Consider the following 22246-nt stretch of genomic DNA (forward strand, 5'->3'; position numbering starts at 1 on the left):
TCAGGCGGCTCTAGGGGAGAAAACAACCCAGAATGGGTCAATGGGTTAACAAATAAAAATTTTTTTAGAAAGCCAGTACACAGCCGTAAAAGGAGTCAGTTCTCCCAGTAATCCTGGGAGGGAGATAGTGCAGGATTCTTGTTCCCATTTTACAAATGAGGAAACTGAGATTCAGAAAGCCTAAGTGGCTTGACTCTTCTGAAATCGGCCAATCATCGCCGCCCTAACTTCACCTCACTTCCCGGTTCAGAGTCCTCTGTGAGGTGGCGGTCCCGGGTCGGTCCAGCACCAAAGGCGGGTCAGGCAAAGCTGCTTTAAGTCACGCACCACTTCCGCCTGCCGGGGGCCGGCCGGGCTCAGCACCCTCCACGCAGGTGCTTCCCGAGTCACGAGCTTCACTCGGGGGCCCAACCCTCCTCCGGCTGATTGGTTAGCTCTTGAACCACTTCTGTCCTCTGATTGGTTATTACCTTTTCGGCTCTCCAACACAGCCTAGACCGACCGGATATTGGGGCAGGGTTTCCGCTTCCGTCTTCTCCCTCCTCCCGCTAGATATCAGTCGCCACCACAGCGGCTGCTGCCGGGCGCCGAGTTGCGTGGTCGGTTGGTGTGTCTCTCAACGTCGGTGTTCGTGCTGTTGAACTGCCCACCATGGCTGAGTTAGATCCGTTCGGCGCCCACGCTAGCGGCCCCGCGCTGGGGAACGGAGTGGCCGGCGAAGAGGACCCTGCCGCGGCCTTTTTGGCGCAGCAGGAGAGCGAGATTGCGGGCATCGAGAACGACGAGGCCTTCGCTATCCTGGACGGCGGCGCCCCCGGGCCCCAGCCGCACGGCGAACCGCCGGGGGGTCCGGGTGAGTGCGGGCGCGTTCGGGGCGGGAGCACTTGTCCGGAAACTCGGCCCGGAGCGGGTCTGAGAGCTCTGTGTAACTCTTGTACCTCGCTGAGCGGGAGGTTAAGGAGGAATGCAAAAAGGAAACGGGACCCCGGCTCAGTCATGCAGAAACGCAGGCTCGGCAAGCCTGGTCCGTTCTGTGAGTGTGTTTGAGCGCTCCCGGGCACGGGCGGGGGAGAAAGTCAAGGAAATAGGATAAGCTGAGGAGCCCGAAGAAGCCCGTTCAATGCAGGGATCTTTCACTGAGCACTTGCTGTGCCTTGAGCCTGGCCTCAGAGGCACAGCCGCATTGGCGCACTTTGGCCAGACTTACAGGCTAGTCTGAGCCTAACACAGACCAGTTAGTAGGAAGGAAGGCCGGAAAAAGAAAAAAAAAAATCGTGGTATCGTTTTCGAGACAGAAACGAAAATGGCAATGCAGTTCAGTGTTTCAGCACTTAAGGTGTACAGAATGTTGGGTGAGGGGGAGGAAAGGAGGAGTGAATAGGGAACGCGAGAAAGACGGTCTAGCCCTGGAGAAACTCTGGCCAAAGAGGGCAAGAGTCTTACCGCTTGTGGAACGTATCACTGCTAGGACTTCCGGAGCTCTCCTTCCTCTGGGAAGAGCTTTGGTAGGCAGTGTTACCTAAGCAGAACCTGAGATTAGCCTGGATCGGTCTTCCAGGAGGTGAAGGGAAAAAGTAGTGTGGCCTTTCCCCAGCCAAGCTCCAGCAAAAAAGAGAAAGCGAGCACGTGGCAGGCTGCCAGTCTGACTTCTGAATGCCTTACCTGTGTGCAGTGCTTCGGATTATGGCGGTAGGGGGAAAGGATGAGTCGAAGAGACCTTTTTAATCGTATAGGGAAGTAGGAAATGAGCTAGAAGAAACGGGACGCGGCTTTTCATTTCTTTAAAAAACGTTCCAACTAAGGGAGAATAAGGTACAGGTGGGACAGATAGGGGTGTTTATGCTACCCTAAACTCAGACCTTAAGGGCCTAGGCAGGTAACGTAAATGAGAGAAACATGCGGGCTGTGAGATAATAAGGAGTATTGGAGACTGCGGCTTTGGTGCACTAGAGTAGTGAGTGGTCTTCGTAAAACCGTTCGGACTCCGAAATCTCAGTCTTCAGCCAAGCAGAACCTGTTTGGGGAGTGGGGGTGGGGAGACTGCTAGTTTGCAGCCTGAATTTTTATACTACATCATGTTGCCTCCTGAGCAAATCAGTTGCCCAATAAGAATTTACAGGAGAATGGGTAGTATACCTGAAAATGCAATTTATAGCAAGCAGGTTGGGCTGAAATAGGCTGTGTCTGGAAAATGAATTTGGCTTTAGGTGATTAGGGTTTCTTTGTTGTTGTCGGGAGGTCTTCAGCATTTGCCTGAGAATCGTAATATTTTTAGATCCTTCGTTTATCTCACTCATTGAATAGAAGGAGAAAACTGAGTCCTGCAGAGAAACGACTTGCTTAAGAAAAAAGGGCAAGTTAATAGCTGAGCGCCAAGTCCCCCCACCTTAGACTGTGCCATAGTCTGTTGCAGTTGTTTAAGCAGGGGTGGCCTGGGATAAGAGATTGTCATTTCTGAAAGGCAGTTGTGGTTGCCCTGGGGAGGACAGTTGGGGGTATCAGGACTCATAGAAGACTGTCCTGATTGAAGGACGGTGTTGACTCTTGCTCACTGTTGTATCCCTGGTGCCTAGCAGGGTGTCTGGCACACAGTAGATAGAAAGGAATGTGCAAAAATGGCAGGTACAGGGGTCCTGTATAGAACCAGCAGATCTTGGTGATGGGAGGGGTAAAAGGGAAAGAATAGAGCTGGACACACAGATCCCTTGTGCATCAAGCTTTCAGCAAAGGGAAGGAAGGGATGATTGCTGACTTAGTTCCTAGGAAGGACTTTCTTAGTGAACTAAGCATTTAGTGACTTAAAGCCAGATCTCTGACAGTGTAGTTGAGGTTGGTAATAGTGCAGTGGTCAGAAAAAAAATAGTGCAGTGGTCAGCACTTCCTTTGAGGATTAGAGCACTAGTTGGACACTTTATCTTCTCTCTTTTTCTCTTTTCTTCTCTCTCTCTAGGGGTTAAGAGTCTGTGCTGTCCTAGACTGCTTGAATGTGGGTTTAGCTTGGTGGTCTCAGACAACTTACATAACCATCGCTGCCACTGCCCTGCCTCAGTTTTCTTCTCTGTAAAAGGTGCGGATACACACCACACAGGATTGCTAGGATTATATTGGAGAGCACCCGTAAAGTGCTTACACACAGAACCTGGTATGTTATGACTACACACAGTCCCTGCCTATTATTCCTTGGGAGTGAGGTGAGAAAGGTGTTCCAAAGCCTATAGGCTTTGGGGTGTACTGAAGACACAGATTTTAGGAGGGAGCTCTGTATCTGATGTGTTACCGTACAGAGATATATAGGCAGGAGGCACTAACAGAGATTGAGGAGAGAGGAACATACCTAAACTCCCCCAGCCTTGGGGAAAACTCCCATGGAGGAGAGGCTAGGCCTGAGCCTTGGATGACACCCTCAGTTGTTAGGACATCCGGAGAAGAACATTAGTTTAGAGGTGGGAGGTAACCAGCTGAATGAAGTGGCTTGGGGGTACTGAGTAAGAACAAACGGTCAGGAAAGAGGCAGCCCGAGTCCAGAGCCGAGGAAAAGCCCTCAGTCGTGAGGGCTGAGGATGGGGGAGGATAAGAGAGGTGATTAAGGAGTTACTGAGAGAGTATGGCAGTGAGGCACTCATCGAAGGAAGAGAGGTGCATAAAGGAAAGCTTTCTGGAGGTGGAGAGTAATTTTCTTGGTAGCAGTGGTGGAGGGAAGTTCGGGGAAATTGCATGCATGATCCTTAGTGATACTGCACATTTGCTGTGCCCCAGGTTCTCTGTGTACTTTCAGATCCATGCAGTAACTCTGCAGGCAGAGTGGTAGTGTCATCCTGTTTCAGGTGAGAACTGATGGTTGTGGAAGTTAAGCAGTGTTCCTAAAGTGGCAAGCTAATGCATGACTCCACAGGAGTTCAGACCCAGGTCTGCTTGACTTCCATTGGTTGGGGAACATGGGAAGTTGAAGGTGGGTTTGGGATAAAGAGTCTTTCATCTCTGGAAACATTCTGGCTGGAGCTTCTGTCTGGAGTTTCATCTCTGGAAACATTCTGGCTGGAGTTTCGTCTGGAGTTCTAGAGATGCCCTAGAAAGTTTCCTTCTGGAGCATCAAGTTGGTTAGCTTAGTTGTCCTAATAAATCAAGGCCCTGGGTGGCCTTTCTTCTTCATGTTTCTATAGCAACAGATGATCCTTTGATTTGAGCCAGTTGAATGTCAGTACAGTAGTACAGTAACTAATAAAAGCTCAAAACACTTGCCAGTGAGTCTGGATGAGTCTTCAGAGCTAAAGGACAGGCAACATGTGACTTAGAAAGAGCTATGGGATGAGAATTGCTTGTGATGTTGTGTCTGGAGTAGTGACCAAGGTCTCTCCTACTGACAGTGGCCCTGGGTTGAAATAAATATTAACTGGATAGTTGGTGTGTTAGTTGTAATATATTAACCAAAATGTAGGCCTGGCCAGACAAGCCATTGTAGGCCCGAAGATTTAAAATTATCTCACTTTTTAAAATAGTATTTACTTACTTATTTATGGCCGCGTTGGGTCATCGTTGTTGCGCATGGGCTTTCTCTAGTTGTGGCGAGCAGGGGCTACTCTTCGTTGCCGTGCACAGGCTTCTCATCGTGGTGGCTTCTCTTGTTGTGGAGCATGGACTCTAGCCGTGCGGGCTTCAGCAGTTGTGGCTCTCGGGCTCTAGAGCGCAGGCTCAGTAGTTGTGGCGCACGGGCTTAGTTATTCCACAGCATGTGAGATCTTCCCGGACCAGGGCTCGAACCCGTGTCCCATATCTCACTTTTTAAATTTTACTCAAAAAAAATAAATTCCAGGTGGATTAAAGAGAGGCTTTTTGCTTTTTTTTTTTTTAAGTACCAGAAGAAAAGTGAATATTTATCTTGGAGTAGGAAAGGCCTTCATCATAAATGCAGACAGAGAAATCATAAAGGGAAAAAAAAACTGATAGTGTCTCATACAAGTTAAGTAGTTCTAGGCATTAACTATTGTAAACCATACAAAAAGATAATGGGGAAAATATTTGCAATGTGAGAAAACAAATAATACAGAAAGAATACTTAGAAATCAAAGGATAGCAGAAAAATGGGCAAAACTCAGGCAGTTTAGTAAAGAAGAAAATCAAATATCAGGTGATCACCTCACAGAAGATTGGCACAACAAAGCCACCTTAAGGTTTTTTTTCCTGCTATCAGATTAGCAAAAATTTTAAAACACGCTAAAACTTAGTCTCTAGTATCAGTGAAGGTCTGAAAAATGGGGCACTCGTGGTGATGGTGGAAATACAAATGGTGAACCAAAGGGGGCAAATGGCTGGTGTTTAGAGGTCTTTAGAATATATATTCTGTGATCCATCAGTTCTATGTCAAGAAATTTATTGCTGAGGAAGGATTGAATATGCCCCCTGCAAATACTTCTATTAGTTTTTTTCTAAATTTACATTTTCAAAACTTGATAGAATACTTTAAAAATGATAGGGATAGGTGGCACAGAAACAACTTAAAGTAGAAAAAAGCCACTGACAAAAACTACAAGAAACTCATTTTTGTACTTGCATAAATAAAGCATAGGAGTAAAACAAGTAAGGAAATTAAGAAAAGTACGAGAAATATGTTGAAATGATTGATAGATAACCAGCAAGTGAAACATGGATCAGAGCTGTGATGGGTTTGTAAGTGCTTAGATCCTGTGGTTTGTCTTCATGCCTCAGGTTATCAGATGATCCTTCCTGTGACTTCTTGCTTGCCCAGGAATTGCACCACTTTTTAAATGCTGATTATCTCGTGATACATGCATTTAATGTTTTTCTTATATATCTTAAACAAAAAATAAATTTAAGAGTGAAAATACTGTCATTAGTTATCTGCCCCTTCAAGAACACCTTACTTACCTCTCAAGGAACCAATCCTACATATATTTTAAGGTCGTTTGTGAAGTGCTGATACATACAGATTTGTTGTGAGGATTAAACTGAATGTAGAGAAAGTGTTTAACATTGTGCCTGGCACATTGGAAGCAGAAAGTAGTAGGTGTTTTCATACTAAAAAAGTTGAGAATTTCATGATGTAGATTAATGGATTACTAAAAAGCATCTGTTATAGGAGTTGTTTTGCTGGAAGAAATTTTATGTGTATGTATTAGATAAAGTAAAAAAAAAAATAGAAACCAATAGACTGAGTAATGAAATTATGTGGCATTTTCTTCTGTCTCCATTTTCCTTTTTTTTAAAACAATGTTTTGGTATCAAGGAGGCATGCTGGGGAAATGAAAGTTTTCAGTACTCCCAAAGCTAAGAGGAGGGTAATTGGGAGAAGCAAGAGAACGAGGTTGATTTGGAAAATAGGCGGTTCAAGTTTGGTTTAATTAGTTAGGAACCAAGAAAACTGGAGTGGTTTGATGAAATCTTTGCCTGTTCAAAGGAAAGAATGCAGCTGAGAGCACCCTGCCTCTGGCTTCTAGGAAAACCTCTGATGTTTCTGAGGGCCTTGTGATGGTGGCCCACACTAGCTGCTCTGCATTCCTTTTACTCCTTGGGTTCTTGTATCTTTTAGGTTCATCTCTTTTCTCCTCTTCCCTCTCCCATCCCATGCAATAACATGGTCATCATAGTTTGAAAACAATTGGACAAAATACTGGAAGTCCTACATAGTAGGCAGTAAATACGGGTGAACCAACAGATAGAGAATACATAGAATATGTAGGTGGATGCTGCATTTTTATGGTGCCTGTATTGAAGCTTTCAAGGGGAGGCAGAGCAGCCACTCCAAAGGGCTGGCGTGCAGCCTGCTACAGGCTGTCTCAGTGACGGCTGTTGGGTCAGGGCATGGGTTAGAAACACATGCTTATTGGGCCAATCAGGTAACTGAATTAGTGACACACAAAATGGGTTAAAAAAAAAAAATGGGACTAGTGGGGACTGGCAAATTGTTCAGAGCATGCTGCACGTAAAGGCTGCCTTCATTTAAGGAATGCAGGCCCAGTATTGCCAGATCTTCTGTCTGCACACCCCCACACACACACACTGGGAATCCTGATTTTGTGAAATTTCCTGATTTAGTGCTTTGTATTTTAAATAAAATATGTTCAGCCTGTGGACCACCATTTTGTACTATATGGATTGATAATCTCTGGGTCTTAAGACATTTTTCATATTTCTGAGATGGACTTTCTCATTTAGCTCTTGAACAATTAATTGTGCCAGTAAGATCAGATTGTATACAATCTGAGTTTTTGTAACTTGCATCCTTGAAAACACTAATTTAATTTGGTACGCCCAAATCTTACTGTTCTGGACTAATTCCAAGTAGACTAGAGGAATTAGCAAGAAGTCTCAACTGTAGACCCTCAGGTGCCAAACCTATTCTAGCCAAAGGATGGAGAGTCCTGACCCCAAGAAAGCACCTTGGTTTAAATATGAAGCTGCATATCTCTGCTCGCTGTGAAGGATTCCGGGCCACCCTTATCCTTTGCCTTCTCTAGAACTTTCATAGAGAAACTGTTGCTCTGTGAGGCTCTTCTGCCGGGCTTCTAAGTGTTATCTCTAAGCCAGAAGACAATTATCAAAAGCTCTTGGACAGATTTGTCCACATTTTGGGGAAGTCATTTGTGTAAGCACATCTTGATTTCATTAAATAGAAAGTTGTCCATTGTTTATCTGGTACCTAGCACAGGGATAGTATTTAGTAACTTAGAGTACTTACAGCACTGTTTCGTACTCTGTAACCCTTTGGCCCAGCACATGACCAGCCCTGATTGACAGATTGAAATCTTATGTCTTGCAGATGCTGTTGATGGAATCATGAATGGCGAATACTACCAGGTACAGAGTACTCTGATTATGTTGCATGATAGTGTTGAGAGTCTTCCTTTCCTGTGGTTTGAATTGACTGACCTGGAAGGGACCCTACTCCTTTGACTTTCCTGGATGTATTAGTAACTGGTATGTTACCTGCCAAAGTGGAAGGATTTGAAGAGAGGTGACATTGATAGAGTAGTCTTTTAAAATCTGATTGACCTGGCCCTAGTGTTACCAACTTTATTCTCAAGAAATGACCCTTCATGATGATGGCAGTGGTGGTGGCAGTGGTGGCTAATTTAAACACTGTGCCATGTAGTATCAAGCACTGTTTATACTGAATTTTCTTTAATTCTCACAACAATCTGAGGGACCTGAACTATTGTTATTCCCATTTACAGATGAATAAACTGAGGCATACAGAGGTTAAACCAGGAGTCTAAAAGTAACAAAGGTAGTATGTGGTGGGGCCAGCATTGGAACCTTTTAGCTTTTAGATTGTCTTGAGGGTGGGGGGTGGCTGGTATTTGTGACAACTACCATTATTTTCCCTCTGTATCACTGGGTTTTTGGTCACCAGCCCAACTTGCATTGGCTTAAATAGAATTCACTAGCTCATATAATTGAAAGAACTCTGAGATAGGCTAGGGGTCCTCGGACCTGGATTCCGACTCAGTTCCTCTAGGACTCTGGTTCTGCCAGCTGAGTATGCAGTTTTATACTCTTTCACGGTGGCAGAATGGCTATAGCACTTCCAGGTCTCACATGTGCATGTCATACTATCTAGAACATGGAGGTTTCTCCCAACCACTCAACAAAAGTCCTATGTTTCCCTCTTGACCAGATGGAAGTAATCACTAGCCTGGGGAAATAGCGTGGTGCTTTGCTTCTGCCTGGGTTTCTGCCCACCCTTCAACCAGTTAACTGTCAGGAAGGATGAGATTAGTCTAATTGGTTTAAGCCAAAGGTGGACTAACTTTTGCTGTAAAGGACCAGATAGTAAACATTTTAAGCTTTGTGGGTCATAAGGTCTCTGTCAACCTGTTCTGTTGCTGTAACATGAAAGCATCTGTAGACAGTATGTAAACGAATGGGCATAGCTCTGTTCAGTAAAATTTAATTAAAAAACAGGTGGCCGAGCTGGCTATAGTTTCCAATCCCTGGTTTAGAGCTTGGTCTTTAGAGTGAGATGGAATGGGGTTCAGTCCTGGCTTTATCCCTTACTAGCTGTGAATTTGGACATGTCATTTCTCTGCACCTCAGTTTAATTCCCCGACTGCTGACATGGGAATAAAAATTTGACTTGCAAGGTGTTGGGGAGATAAAGCTTTTATGTGGCTGAAACATGGAAAGTACTAACAGTAAGTTAATTACTAATAAGTACTACTGTAAATAATTTTCTTTCCATCTTTATTTATAGTCTGGTTAAGTTAAGCTGGTAATATTCCCTAGTTCAGTAGGTGAAATAATTCTGTAAAGATTAGATTCTATTTGACTATCAATTTATTTATTAGCTCCCAAATCTTAACCACTCTAAGGAACCTGTGTGTCTCCCTCCCCTCCCCATATGCTGTGACTCACATTGGCCTGCCTTTTTTTTCTTTGGTGTGACTGTAGTAACTATACATTTTCTTTTGGACTCTCTTTTTCCTAGAATTCACTATATTTTGATTAGGTGGTATTAAGTGTACTTTTCCCTGTATTGTATAATAACATTTAGAAGTGTCAGGTTCTAGGCCTTGCCGTGCTGTGTATTTACCTTTGTTACTTTGAAGATATCACAATCTCTGTGTCAAGTAAGGAAACTAAAACTGATCGCACTGTTTCCTAGTAAGTCCATTACTCACTTCCCCAGCTTTCCTATCTCCCACTCATGTCCCGTTTATTAACAGGATAAGAACTGCTCAGGCTCCCTTGTGGATTGCAAGGATTGAGCGCATAATGTTGAAAGCTCCCTATTGGCACATGAGGTGGTGGTGGTGCTCGTAAGGTAATCCTTTACATTTACCACAGCCATCAGTGTTGCACATAAACAGCGGTTCTAACTTGGGTGAAGTGCGTTTCTGGGAGGAGGTTTTGGTACTGATAGAGCACAACTGTGTTTTGTGTTAAGGAGAGTAATGGGCCAACAGACAGTTATGCAGCTATTTCACAAGTGGATCGATTGCAGTCAGAGCCTGAAAGTATCCGTAAATGGAGAGAAGAGCAAACGGAACGCTTGGAAGCCCTTGGTAAGGAATCCCTTTCTGTCTTTGGGTATCTGTTTTCAGTGGAATAGTTGACCTTGACTCTACTTTTATCCCTTTTTAACATGAACTAGCCATAATGTCCTTGTACAGTTTTGGGGAAGGTATCTTTCCCAACAAGGTCACAAGGCCACCACGTGGAGATGCTTAATCACAGGCCGCTGTGCGGGGATTCGGGCAGCCCAGAGAGCCATAGTGTATCTCTCCTCTCAGGAAGGGCAGAGTGGTGCTGTGGAAAGAGCCTTGGACTTGGAGTGGAAGACTGGGCTCCATGCCCAGCTGTAACTTACCAGCTGTGGGCACTTGGTTGCTCAAACCTTACAGAATCTGTTTCTTCATCTGTGACGTAAGATCAGTGTTATCAACCCCAAGGGTAGTCTGAGATGGTATTTATGAGAGTGCTTTGTAAACCTGAAGGTATTATATCCATGTGAGGGACTGCACAGTCCATTTACCATTTGAAGGCTGAATTTAAAGTAATGCTTGAGAGGAAAATGTGAAGGATGTTAGGTAATATGTACGATTTGGTTTTCTTACCCTAATATCCCTGTAAGTTTTTACTCTTTATGGGTGAGGAAAGTGAGGATCAGAGGAAGAGTAAGTTTTTGGATCACCACGGCTAGAAGTGGTAGAGTCAGAATTTCAGCTTAAGTCAGCTCTGCTTCAGAATCCATACCCATCCCTTCAGCCGCATTGCATTTAGTGTACGCCATCTCGAGGGGCAGGCCAAGCCTGAGAATCAGTGCCAGCCAGCCTGGCCTTTGCTGAAGAGCCTTCTCCATGGAGTGTCAGCTGTTGGTCAAGATCGGGAGAAACTTGGTATCTGTACATGTGGGTTGGAGAGGTGTGGCAGAGGTGTGGGGGGGTGTTATCCAGAGGGTATTCTTTTCTCAATTTTTTATTAAAATTTCAGACACAGAATAGAGTAAAACAAACATGTGTGCCCCTTCCTCCAGATTCAGTAATGAACATTTTGCCATATTGAGTTGTCTTTGTATAAATGAGGCATGTATGTGTGTGTTTTATACACTCACATGTGCATACATTTATATGTGTATTGTGAGTATACACATAATTTTTTTTCTGATCCACTTTAAGATATAGACACCACCACATACATCGTGCCTAAATATTTTATTTTACATCTAGAAATAGCAACATGCTTCTACGTTACCACAGTGTCAGCATTATTATTCCTTCTTGGGAATCGCTGAACTAGTGAAAACATGACTCAGATGGTGTAGAAATAGGAAAAGACACCTAGAAATAGGAAAGGAATTGACCCAGATAATACAGCCAATTAGTGTCTCTCCAGCCCAGTTTCTGTGGCTTTCAGAACAGAGGGCACACTTATGTTTAACCTTTACAGCAGTATCCAATAGTAGTTTCTTTGATGATGGAAATGTTCTGTATCTGTGCTGTTCTGTATGGTAGCCACTAACTGCATGTGGCTATTATGACTGAGAAACTGAGTTTTAAATTTTATTTAATTTTAATAAATTTAAATGGCCACATGAGGCTAGTAGCCACTGTACTGGATAGCGCAGCTTTAGAAAGATGAAGATAGGTCTTCATGGTGCAAACAGCCTTGGTCCTTGCTTGTTCTTCTTTGAGCATCTCTTCTGAGTAGACTTAGAGGTAAGACTTAGCAGGTATTAGTACTACTGGAGTCTTTTTCATGGTGCAGAACCCAGCTTTATCTTTTCTCTTCCCCCAAAGTTTAGCAAAGTTGTCTTCTCCATGGAGAAGCGTACACTTTGGTGTCTGGAAAAATTGCATTTTCTTTTTCAATTATCAAATTGGGCCCTTTGGGAATATTCCATGAAGTTCTGTTTTCTTAACTCATGTTGCTTTCCTGAGGGAAGTCAAACATTTGGCCTCGTATTCCAGTAGAATCGAATTAAACTGGTCCATGAATTAGGTGTTTCTGTAGTTTCACCTTTTTCCCTTGCAAGAACTGTGAGAAAGTGCAAGATGCTAAAAATAGAGAAGCAATGTCCATGGCCTTAAGCTTAGCTGTGTGCTACGTTTTCCAATAATTTTCTGTGAACATTAATGTGTATGGCCAGAGAAGACAGCTGTCAGTGTACCCTGCTCTCTAAGAGGATTTTTCACCCTCTCCTCTCCCTTCTCCCTCCCAGATTCAGAGACGCTGTATTACAGCTTGGGTCTTTGTTCCATCAAGCTAAGCGTTTAAGAATTCTAAATTCTTATTGCCATTGTCACTTCATAAATTTATAAAAGCAAGAAGACGATTTAAAGGAACTATTTTATGCAGTAAAATGATCATTAGACTATACAGAAAGAAAATACTCTCCAATCAAAAAGTAATTCTTTGGAAGTAATTTCACAACTCTTGAAAAGGAGACCTTATTGTTTAAAGTTTTTTCAGTTTCTTGTCCATAGGACACTGTTGGCCCACAGCATCTCTCCCTGCATCACAGCACACGCCATTCCACATACACTTAATGCCATGGACAGACACACATCACAAGTTTACTGTGTATACTTGAGTCATCAGTGGAAAATTTGAGTGAAATAATTCTCCTCCTGAGCCAATATGTCACCTTCTGATAAGTTAGATAATAGGGTAAAAAGTTCTTTATAATCTGAAACTTTGGGGGAGTTTCTAGCTGCTACTAGGTTATTTCTAGTTGTTACAAAGTCTTCTGCAGGTTGTTACTACAAGACCTTTCTTGCAAAGGCCCTAAAATTGCCCCTGAATGCTTACTTTCTTCCCTTCAAGAGGTTGTTTGCTTTGTACTTTGCTCCTCAAGGACACTCATTACATGTTGGACTCTGGCTCTGCACTGTCCAGACTCTGGTCTGGATCACTGATGCCCATCTGCTGGTCACATCTGTGACTGTTGCTGGGCCTGCCACCCTTTCCGTCCCTCGTCCCTCTCTTTGGAGGCAGCACAGTGAAGTAAGAATGTGTGAGCTTTAGAGTCAGACCTGGGTGTGAATCTTGGCTCTGCCACTTATTTGGGAACGTTACTCAAACTTGCGGAGCTGTAGCTTTTCTCACTGCTGAATATGGGACTAGTTTACCTTCTTGGGATTGTTGTAAAGATTAAATGAAATGTCTGTAAAACACCTGCCAGAGAGGACATCCTTAAGAATGTGCTTAAAGTTTAGGTATTAGGGTGACTTCCGGTGTCAACTGTGGCAAAAGTATGACCTGTATTTCCTTCTCTCTACCATTTACTGACATGTTTCTTTAGCTTAGTATCTTAGGGAAACTCGTATTTAGTCCTGAGAAACTTTGTGGGTGAGAATCCAATCTGGCACACCTGCTAGGTGTGCATTTTCTCTCTCACCTAGAGCCTTTTGGATAGCTGTTAATGACGACCCTCACCTCTCCCCCCACAGTTCTCCGATTGGAGCTTCTCCTTTAGTTCTGCCCTAGCTCTGCCACCAACTCGCTCTGTGGCCTAAGGAGGAGTAGATATTTTGTGCTCCCCTCAATTCCATCTATACCCTACTGTTTCCTGGTTCTGGAATCATCTGTACCTCTGATCATTTTTCTCATAGCTCCCTGCTTCATAGATGTGCGTCTACCATTAATTGTCCAACCTGTGTGGAATATAGTTTGTGAGGAGATCTTATTAAAAGATTATCTCATATTAATAGTCCACCCTGAACTGGCAGCATCATTAAAGAATCACCTGTAATTGCTTTTTCCCCAGTTGGTGTCCCAAAAGCCTTTTTTAAAATTAAAAGTCAGTATTTCCACCTCTCCCCCACCTCAAAAAACCCCCCAAACTAGTGATCCACTAATGTATAGGTAGGTGGACTGGGATAAATGGTGGTGAAACACTTTGAGTAGAATTGCTGAGATCGAGAGCTGGACATACCATCAGGGAAAAGAGAATTTTATCTTCCCTCCCGACTGTTCTCCCTCCAACACACACATGCACCCGCACACAGCATGAGATTAGTAAGCCCAAATACACGGTGAAGCGGACTTCAATTTGCATTTCGCCTCATTTGTATCGTCTTTCTTTTCCTTCCCTTCAAAGATGCCAATTCTCGGAAGCAGGAAGCAGAGTGGAAAGAAAAAGCAATAAAGGAGCTGGATGAGTGGTATGCGAGGCAGGACGAGCAGCTACAGAAGACGAAAGCGAATAACAGGTCAGTCCGCATTGCTTCTAGAACAGCTCGTTTGCCAAGACAAAATCAGGTCCGTTTCCACCAGCCAGTGTAGGTTTTCAGGTGCCACGTCTTTTAGGGTGAAACGTCTTTGCAGGTTTTCAAAAATATACTTGAGGGCTTCCCTGGTGGCGCAGTGGTTGAGAGTCCGCCTGCCGATGCAGGGGACGCGGGTTCATGCCCCGGTCCGGGAAGATCCCACATGCCGTGGAGCGGCTGGGCCCGTGAGCCATGGCCGCTGAGCCTGCGCGTCCGGAGCCTGTGCTCCGCAGCGGGAGAGGCCACAGCAGTGAGAGGCCCACGTACTGCCACAAAAAAAAAAAAAAAAAAAAAAAAAAAAAAAAATATATATATATATATATATATATATATATATACTTGAAACATAAGGGTTACAAGTCTCTTGGCTCTTGTGAGAGTAATTCCGCCCGTTGTTTCGCCACACTAGTTGTAGTGCGTCTAGCTCTGCAGCTGAGAGTTTGGTTAGTGTGCACTGCCTGTAATGGTATGATTCTGCAGAAGGAAGTGTCATCTCACGGGATCAAGTCCACATGTAAGATTGTAACCCTGGAATGAAAGGCCACTTTCATGACTATTCGAGGATCTCAGTACTTTGGAGGTGATTATAGACTCAGTCATGTCGCATCCCCTACCTCTGAGGGCTGCTCCCCAAAGGGTCCAGTAGCAGGGATGTGTGTTTCGTCATTAGGTGGCCAAGATTTTCCAACACAGTGACTTCAGAATTAAGGGTTCTCTGGGTGCTTATTATCTGTGTCTGAGAAAAATCTTGAGGTGACTTTTTAAAAAAATGCTCTTTTCAGAATTTACTCACTTACTGAAGGTTAAGTAGTTGTAGGGAGTAAACAGTGTCATTCTCCTTCAGCACCAACCAGCAGCTGTGGTCTTTAAATGCTCCATGCTCAGAGTCCACTTGGAAGCAGCTCAGAAAGAGAGATGGGGGCAGCACTGCTCTCCTGGGCGCAGGCCAGTGGGCTTGCTTCCCCTTCGAACTCGGAACTGGCTTTCACTTCATAGTCACTCCACCCACTTCAGTGTAAAAGATAGGTTAGACTTGGCCTGGGGCTATTTGTAATTTTCATGGTAAAGAGCCTTGGGTCCTTGTTCTCAGAGGCAGGAGTGGGTTTAAGTACCCTTGTCTCTGGCAGCTCTTAAGTGGAAATCTGCCAGAAGAGAGGGAGCTGACCTCTTTGCCAGACAGTTTCTGCCATTGTGGGGCGGCTAGGGCAGAACAGATGGACTGTTTGTGCAGCAGCCTTCAACTACCTGTCTCCTGTTGCCCATTCTTGGTTCTGTCACTGCTTCGGGTGCCAGGCTTGAGCCTCTGTCCTGGCCACCTTCCTGTGGGGCATGCGTGCCTGTCAGGTTCCATTTGAAGTTTTGTGACAAGTATGCTGGGGCTGCCCTCTGGTCGGGGTTGAGTTGCTGAGGGTAGTAGCGTTAGCTACTGGGGGCTTCTGCTGTGAGATTGTGGTCAGTTTGAAGTGCTGACAGGTCCAGGCTCCTTTATCCTGTGCTCATTCAGGATGATTTCCCCCAGGTTTCTAAAGAAGGATGGATGGGTGCTTTGTGCAGGAACCCTGTGAGGCCCTGTTTACCCTGGCGAGTTGCCTCAGGCCGTGCATCTGCTCTGAAGTACTTGGTAAAACCAGGCTGACCCTCCACGTGTGGAGTCCCCTTCCTGCCTTGCCTGAGGATTGCTGCTTTCAGGCCCCTCTAAATAGGTGGAAGGGCCAGCTGAGTTTTTGTGTGTGGTTTCCCTTTTGTTCTGGGGCTGTAGCCTCGATGGGGATGTGCTGTCCTGTCACCAACAGCTCCTTCCACTCTGGCTAGCTGCAAAGGAGCAAAAGCCTGACAGCAAGCTTTTGTTGTCTCAGTAATGCTTTGAACAGGAGTCATTAAACCTTTATTCTCTCCCAGTAGAGGCAAGCACAAGTTGAAATTGACTAGGTTTAGCCCTTTGTGTAAACTAAAAGGATTATGAGTTTACAAGCTGGCCTGCCTTTCCTTTCCCTCCCACTCATTGTGCCCACAAACTAGTTCTCCTGCTGACTTATTTGGAGTTACAATCAGGCTGTTCTTTTTGCTTTCTTTAAATTTCCACATAACACCTCCTATGTATAAACCAAAATGGGAGATAAGCAAGGGTATGTGTGAGTTTAAAAATAAAATTACTAGAATTTCCCTTCAAATAAATATGGGAGCTTAGGTTAATGACCAGGCATGACTGTCCTTAAAGCGTCCCTCCCACTCCTGTGCCCCAAACTCACTGGGCAAAGGAGAGGGTAAGACTCATTGAGGGAAGTTCCCTGCCCACCCACGCTGGATGAGGGGGGCTGGCTGGGCCCAGGGATTCAGCCTGTCCCCTGCTTTGTGAACTTGTCCACCCAGCTTGCCCCCCTTTCCTTCTTGTCCCAGAGTTGCCATTTTGGTCCGTTCCCGTGTGAGAGTGAAAGGGGGATGAAGTTCTGGCTTCTGGGCTGTACACAGTCAAAGCAGTCGAGTCTGGCAGGGACTGAGCAGACTGATGGTTGTGTTCAAGGACACACAGTACACCAGAGCCAGGACCCTTGTCTGCAGGTCTTCTCACTACTTGCCTCCAGCTCCTCTTTTTTCAAAGGTGGGCATTTTGAAATGACCATCTATATTCTCAGGATACTGGCAGTTGGTCCCGGCTAGTCAGTGTGGGGAAGCAGTAGTCAGATAATCCAAGATTAAGCTGGCTTTGGGCCCTAGCTTTCCTGGCGTCTGGCAGCGTTTGTGCCCAGTGGTGTTTACTGAGGCTGGCAGGAAGGAGGCGTGGCTTCCCAAGCGTGCACCAGCTGGGGAGCAGCAGTAACTTACCGTGGAAAGAGCCGCCTTGGTTGTCAGTTCTGCCACCCCTGTTGCTACTTGTTGCCAAACAGGTTGCTTCATCTCGAGGCCTCCCTTCTCTATCACATCATCTGTAAAGTGCGGGGAGAACACTCAGCATCCTAGGTTGTTTGGGGTTGAGGATGGAATGGACACAATGTCTGTCAGAGGGCTCAGCCCGTAAGTGGGTAGGTACCTAGGAAATGCTCGTCGTTGCTGGGGTAAGGCCTGGGGATGAAGCTGGCAGCACTCACTCTGGAGAATCCCGTGGGGAAGGCCAATAGGAAGCCTCACCTGCTGGAGTGTCCGGTGCTGGAAGCCTCGCTCGGTTAGGATGGAGCCTTGGGAGCAGCTCCCCAGAGCACAGTCGTGCCTCTATTGTGGATTTGAGATGTTTCTGCTTCTCAATGTTCTCTCTTTTTTCCTGCCTGCTTGCCTGCCTTTTGGACCTCTTGCTGTCTAGGGTGGCAGATGAAGCTTTCTACAAACAACCCTTCGCTGACGTGATTGGTTATGTGTATGTTGCAAAACTAATTCCTTTTCTTGTCTTGATTGTTCCTACTTTTTGTTTATAGTTAATGCTCCTTTTATGTCACAAGTTGCTTTGCTTTTAAAATTATTTCAACTCTTAGGGGGCTGCTTAAGAGTTGATAAGCTGGGGGAATGTTCCATTGATTGTCTCACAGAACCACGACTCCCTGCAACTCTAGTTGCCATTTTTCATTTTGGGGTTTGGAGGGAAGGAAGCTAACTCACTTTCAAAACGTGAGTCATTCGTGATCTCGAGATCTCGTGTGGGAAGGCTTTGGGACTGGGGGGGGCTCTGACCTCTTGTTGCTGCTGCCACTGCTGCCTCCCTGCCCCAGGTGGGAAGGGGGAGTGTCCCCACCTGGGGACGGGGAAGAAGCCCTGGGTTAGGAGCCAGTGCAGGCAGCATTTTCTACACTGGGTTCCTTGGAAGAATGTGGGGTTGGGGCAGAAGAGTCAGCAGAGGGGCCAGTCTCCCGTGGGGTCTGTAATCGTTTCTCTGTGGTCTCATACCAGAAATTGTTGTTTAGTGGCCAGCTTCTGATGCCCTGTCCCCCACTCTGGCATAAAGAGACCCCCAGCTTTGAGGTCGAGATAGCCAGAGCTGTCTGACACAGGCCACTGTGGCTTTTCCTCGTAAAGAAAACTGCAACTTCTCTGGAAGTTTTGTTTTGGTTTAAGGATTTCTGTTATCAAAGCAGTATTGCTGAATTGCTTGTTTCCTCCTTGAAAATTAGGACTAGCCTTTTGATGTAAGGGAGATGAGGGTGGAATGAAGGAAGTGAGGAACTTGTGGGAAGAGTAGACAACAGGCTGAGGTCTGTACAGCCTCTTAGGGCGCATGACCTTGAGCCCTTCATCCCATTAGGATGATGGGTTAGGATGATGGGTTTCCTGGGCCCGTGGGTGCATTTGCAATGAGACTTGTGAAATGCTGGACTTACAGGTGGTGTTGGATTTACTTTTTGCACATTCTCTCTGGAGTAGAAATGGAGACTGGAAAAGTCAAGTCTGGGTTTGCTGGGCAGCAGGGTGGCCCAGCAAAGCCAGCCACACGTCCCCAAGAGTACAGAGTGGCAAGGGCATGTCTAGCTTACTGACCATCTGCATTGAGCTCATTCTCATTTTCTGTATCTGACCTAAAGTTTTTCTTGTTTCTTTTCTTCACCTTTAAGCACAAACATAAACCATCCTTGCTACAGCCTAGAACAGTTAAGTAAACCTTTCTCACTGCCCCTGTGTGTGCCATGAAGTCGCAGTGTTGTAGTGGCTCTGGGCTTCAGCGGTGTTTGCCACGGCCATCCCTGTGAGAGTGCCACCCCTCTGTCCCCACAGACCAGTCATCTCCATTGCTTTCGCTTTGCCCGTGATGCCTGTTGGAGTAGATGAAGTAGTGTGTCTTCCCTCCTCTTAGCATTGTCTTTTTAGGCTGTAGCTCCTACAAGTTAGTTCCCAACTGGGGATGGGCTGACCTTGGTGTGAAAAAATGTTGGAGCAGCATCCTACCAAAAAGCAATTCACACTGCTTGGCTCTCGGCCATTGGGCGCCCACCCCTGCCAGAGTGCCCTGAGAGGCCCATGGTACCCGGCTGGAGGGAAAATGGCAAACTTTTGGCTGAACTGGAGAATGTCCTAACAAACCCCTTCCAGAATGGCTTTAGTCTCTAGTGCCTGCTAGCATGGGAGCTTTGTCTTGAATTCCTTTTGATCTGCCCTGTTTCTCTCCAGCCTTAGGAATAAATCCAGAGGCTATTGTGCAGTGACCTGTGGGCTTCTTTGGAGGTCTCTAAATTTACTTGAAACTTAGTACAGCCCAACATAAACTGCTGTTCAAGTTCTTGGCCAGCCTGCTGCTTTGCCCTTGCTAATGAAGGCGGTGAGTAGCTGGCTAAGGACTGGCTTTTTAAATTCTCTGTATCAACAGAGAGAGTGAGTCCTGAACCAAACACCTGTATTCCAACATTTTACGCAGCAGTCCGGGCACCCTGTGCCTAGGAAAGCTGGCCATGTGTCTGCTCCCGAGTCTGACCTGGGCCAGGGGCTGTTATTCTTTGGAAAACCAGAATGCCGCTAAGTCAGGCATAAAGAGGCAGTTGCTTTCATAACAGGGCAGCTGCCAGGTAGCTAACAGGGATTCTACATTAAACCAACATCTTTTGTTGTTGCTTCCAGGGCAGCAGAAGAAGCCTTTGTAAATGACATTGAAGAGTCGTCCCCAGGCACTGAGTGGGAGCGGGTGGCCCGGCTGTGTGACTTTAACCCCAAGTCCAGCAAGCAGGCCAAAGATGTCTCCCGCATGCGTTCTGTCCTCATCTCCCTCAAGCAGGCCCCCCTGGTGCACTGAAGAGCCACCCTGTGGAAACACTACATCTGCAATATCTTAATCCTACTCAGTGAAGCTCTTCACGGTAATTGGATTAATTATGTTGAGTTCTTTTGGACCAAACCTTTTGTCTTTAGAGTTGATCGTTGTTTGTGATTGCATGTTTCCTTCAACTGTGTTGTCCCTGGCATTCAAAGAGGAGGGAAGGCGGCGGAGGAAGGGAGGGGAAGCCTCCCAATGGCAGCCTCAACCTGTGCTTTTGTGCATTATTCTGAGAATAAATTTCTGTTTCAGACAATAAACAAACATGAAGCTTCATTATTGACCACAAGATGTGCTGCAGTTGGGAGTGAGGTTGGTGAGGAATTTCCCTTTATCCTTTCTAGGGCTGAGGCACAGCCACTGGGTGCCAACCCCTGCCTTGAACTAAAATAGCTCTGCATTTCTATTGTCTATAGTAGGAGTCTGTGGAAGTTTCCATTGAAAAGGGAGTTCCTTGGCTAAAAGTTAACCCCTCATTGCCCACCAAAGATAGAGCTTTGAATCACCCTAGACATTTTCTCCCAGGTGGCTCTTGTTTGTAACCGTCCCTTACTGTAGGATCTTGGATAGTATATTTCAGCAGGGGTCTCTCTGGGAAATAAAGCTAATGAGACCCTTACTCCTTTGGATTTAGCCAGTAAACCTGAGTCAGGATGGCATGAATGTGGCTGGCCCCATTAACTCTGAATCCCTGTAGCACACATTGGGATCTGTGCCATCCTTAGCACTTTGCTAATATTTCTATTGTCAAGTCCTTCATCTAGACCTTGCTGGCCAGTACAGTAGCCACAGGTGGCTATTTAAAATACAATTCTAGTCCCTAGCTCCATATGCTCTGTGGCCCCATGTAGTTAGGTAGCATTCGGATTGCACAGGGCAGATTATAGAACATTTACGTCATCATAGAATGTTCTGGACCACACTGATCCACACAGTAGGTGCCTGTAGGAGACTGTGTTCCAGTCAGGCATCAAAACATTCATTATTTGCTCTCAGAACCTGTCACATTTTAGGTGATGGTTTGAGTGACTGATAAAGCCATATTTCAGAAATCTGCTACTAATGGTTACCTGATACTAGTCCAAGTTGGAGATTGATGTAAACACCTGTAATGCCACACTCAGGAGGTGGAGCAGGGTTAGGTCTTGCCATTGCCAAGAAGGAATGTCCACCATCTCTCCTATGGTAAATTATGTCTGGAAGGGAGAGGAACATTTACTTTTCTGCCTACCTTCCCCTCTCCAAGCTTCTTAGTTGGGCATTCCTTGATCTGGCCCACATTTCTGGCCTCTTTGCTTGATTACAAGTGGAGGTGGCTAAAGGGGAGGAATAGCAATCACTTGCTGTTGTTCACTAACCATTAGTTGCTTCTGGGCCTTGCTAATGCTCTTGAAAATGTTGAAATCTGGTTTAAGAACTAGCTGAAAGGCCACCTCCGTAATGCCTTTCCTTTCCCCTGAGCTCCCATGGCCCTCTACATGCAACAGCTTACCTTTTGATATTGTCTTGGTGTCATCTGGACTTGTCTTGCCTCCCACACAGGATGGGCTTCTTGAGGGTGGATGTGGCAGTTAATCAGATGTCAGTAAAGTCTGACTTTCTCGAAATCAAGAGGTGACTGGATAATATGACAAAAGTAATGCTATATGCATCCAAGGCTAGGTTGTAAAAGGCAACACAGCTTACGGCTGGTTTGTTGGAACACAGAAGCTGGTAGTCCTTGAGCCACCATGTAAAAAGCTCTACAATCCTGAAGCCACCATGCTATGAGGAAGCCCAAATCAGCCCACGGGGAGAGGCCTGGAAACTACAAGCAAAGAGAGATGCATGGCCAGCCCTATTCCAACCTCCTATTCCAGCTCCAGCCACTGTCTAACTGCAAGTGCATCTGATGCCCTGAGTCAGAATTGCCAAGTAGAGCCTTTCCAAAATTCCTGACCCACAGAAACCATGAGAGAAAATGATTACCGTTTAAGCCTCTTAAGTTTTGAGGTGGTTTGTTACACAGCAGTAGTAGCTTTGGATTGTTTCTAATGCCTGCATTACTCACATGGGGCTTCATAAAAAGGAAGGAGTTGGTTCAGAAACTCAGTGAGTGCTCAGTATTTAGTTTCAAACCTCTTTCTTGGGACCACTTTGCTTTTTATGTCAAATTTTAAATGGATTCAACATAGTATTGGAAGTCCTAGCCAGAGCGCTTAGGCAAGAAAAGAATAAAAGATATCCACATTGGAAAGGAAGAAATAAAACTGTCACTATTTGCAGATGACATGGTTTTATATATAAAAAACCCTAA

General features: G+C 45.4%; 1 protein-coding gene across 1 annotated transcript; it reads left to right on the forward strand.

The window, feature by feature from the left end:
• Positions 1-528: 528 nt before the first annotated feature.
• Positions 529-20226, forward strand: CLTA (clathrin light chain A). The gene is made up of 5 exons (XM_082615097.1): positions 529-853; positions 7775-7812; positions 9902-10019; positions 14057-14168; positions 19758-20226. The coding sequence occupies exons 1-5, from the start codon at positions 652-654 to the stop codon at positions 19927-19929; spliced, it is 642 nt and encodes a 213-aa protein (XP_082471223.1). The 5' UTR covers positions 529-651; the 3' UTR covers positions 19930-20226.
• Positions 20227-22246: the final 2020 nt, after the last annotated feature.

This window comes from Mesoplodon mirus (assembly GCF_964341445.2).
Source record: "Mesoplodon mirus genome assembly, chromosome: 1".
In the NCBI taxonomy this organism is placed as follows: domain Eukaryota; kingdom Metazoa; phylum Chordata; class Mammalia; order Artiodactyla; family Ziphiidae; genus Mesoplodon; species Mesoplodon mirus.

Coding starts and splice junctions, on each gene's coding strand:
- CLTA (XM_082615097.1), top strand. CDS start 652: ATGGCTGAGTTAGATCCGTTCGGCGCCCACGCTAGCGGCCCCGCGCTG. Junction 10,020..14,056: donor GGAACGCTTGGAAGCCCTTG/GTAAGGAATCCC, acceptor TTCCCTTCAAAG/ATGCCAATTCTCGGAAGCAG. Junction 14,169..19,757: donor AAGACGAAAGCGAATAACAG/GTCAGTCCGCAT, acceptor TGTTGCTTCCAG/GGCAGCAGAAGAAGCCTTTG.